General features: G+C 71.1%; 1 protein-coding gene across 1 annotated transcript; it reads right to left on the reverse strand.

Annotated features, from left to right (window-relative positions):
* Positions 1 to 632: 632 nt before the first annotated feature.
* Positions 633 to 1166, reverse strand: AURANDRAFT_69432 (hypothetical protein; the record flags this gene model as incomplete). Its single annotated transcript, XM_009045201.1, has 1 exon — positions 633 to 1166. A coding segment is annotated over one exon (534 nt), but the record flags the coding sequence as incomplete, so codon positions are not given.
* Between the last annotated feature and the right edge of the window lie 45 nt (positions 1167 to 1211).

The raw sequence follows: 1211 nt of genomic DNA on the forward strand, positions 1-1211 counted from the left end.
CGACGGACGGCTCCGCCGACGACGCCGACGACGACGCCGACGACGGCGAGGCGCGCACGTCCACTTCGCGCGCCGGGGCGTACAACGCCGAGTTCGCGCCGCCACTCATCAAGATGGAGGACGTGGACGAAGCAGTCTCCGAGATTCAAAGGTCGTACGCGCTGGATGGTGCGCGAAGAATCCGCGAGGTCGCTGAATCGAGGTCCAAAGCGGCCTCAAATATGAACGCCGCGAAGACCGGGGTCACATTCACGCCCGCCTGGAACGACGTCAACGACGCCGAAATTCGCGCGTCGACCGATCGGCCCTGTCCTCGGGAGGCGCGAAACAGGTGTTGCGGCCCAAAAAACAGTAGCGACTTGAAAAAGCGATGCCCATACAACCATGCCTCGGACGGCGGTCCACACAAAAGGTCTCCAGCCTCGGGTTATCGTTTGTCCGACGGCAAGCGCGGCGTGAAGCCGAAGTACCGCGTGCGTCGGGACTCGCCCGGAGAAGACGGCAGCTATTGGGACCGCATCCCCGACGCGGAGGCGTAGGCGCGTCATTTTAAACGTAAGCGGTAATGCCCCGCGTGCAGCGCGCCCATCGCGAGCCGGAGCGACTTTATACTGTGGTAGCGTTAGAGCAGCTTACGCCGCCGCGCGGTGCTGGGGGATGGGCGAGCTCGTCGACGTCCCGTCGGCCGCGAGCGGATGTTGGCCGTCCGCGTGCCACGGCTGCGCGGGGGCGCCGGGGAGCGAGAAGACGACGCCCGCCTTGACCCGCCGCGCTCGATCGCCGAGGAGCGCCCGGACCGCGCCGAGCCAGGGCGCCGCGGAGTCGGGCAGCAGGCGGGCCAGGACTTCGTCGTCGTCGTGGGGCAGCGCGACGTCGTAGCGGCCCGCCGCGCGCCGCATCACCGTCGAGAACCGCGCCGGCGTGCCCGGCGGGAGGGCCGCGAGGCGCCTCCGGACGTCCGCGACGCGCGCGAGCGCGTAGTCGCGCACGAGCTCGAGCCGCGGCGGCGCGAGCGCGCCTCGGAGCGCGCCGAAGCCGAGGTCGCGGACGAGGGCCTCGAGCGGCCGCGAGGGCCGCGCGGTCGCGTCGTCGAGCGCGAACGCGGCGAGCAGCGGCACGGCGCAATCGTGCGCGAGCGCGAGCGCGTCGCGGTCCGCGCCGTCGGCCTCGGCGGCGAGCTCGACGCCGCCGCAGGACGGCACGAGCGAGAT

Source organism: Aureococcus anophagefferens (genome assembly GCF_000186865.1).
Source record: "Aureococcus anophagefferens unplaced genomic scaffold AURANscaffold_1772, whole genome shotgun sequence".
In the NCBI taxonomy this organism is placed as follows: Eukaryota; class Pelagophyceae; order Pelagomonadales; family Pelagomonadaceae; genus Aureococcus; species Aureococcus anophagefferens.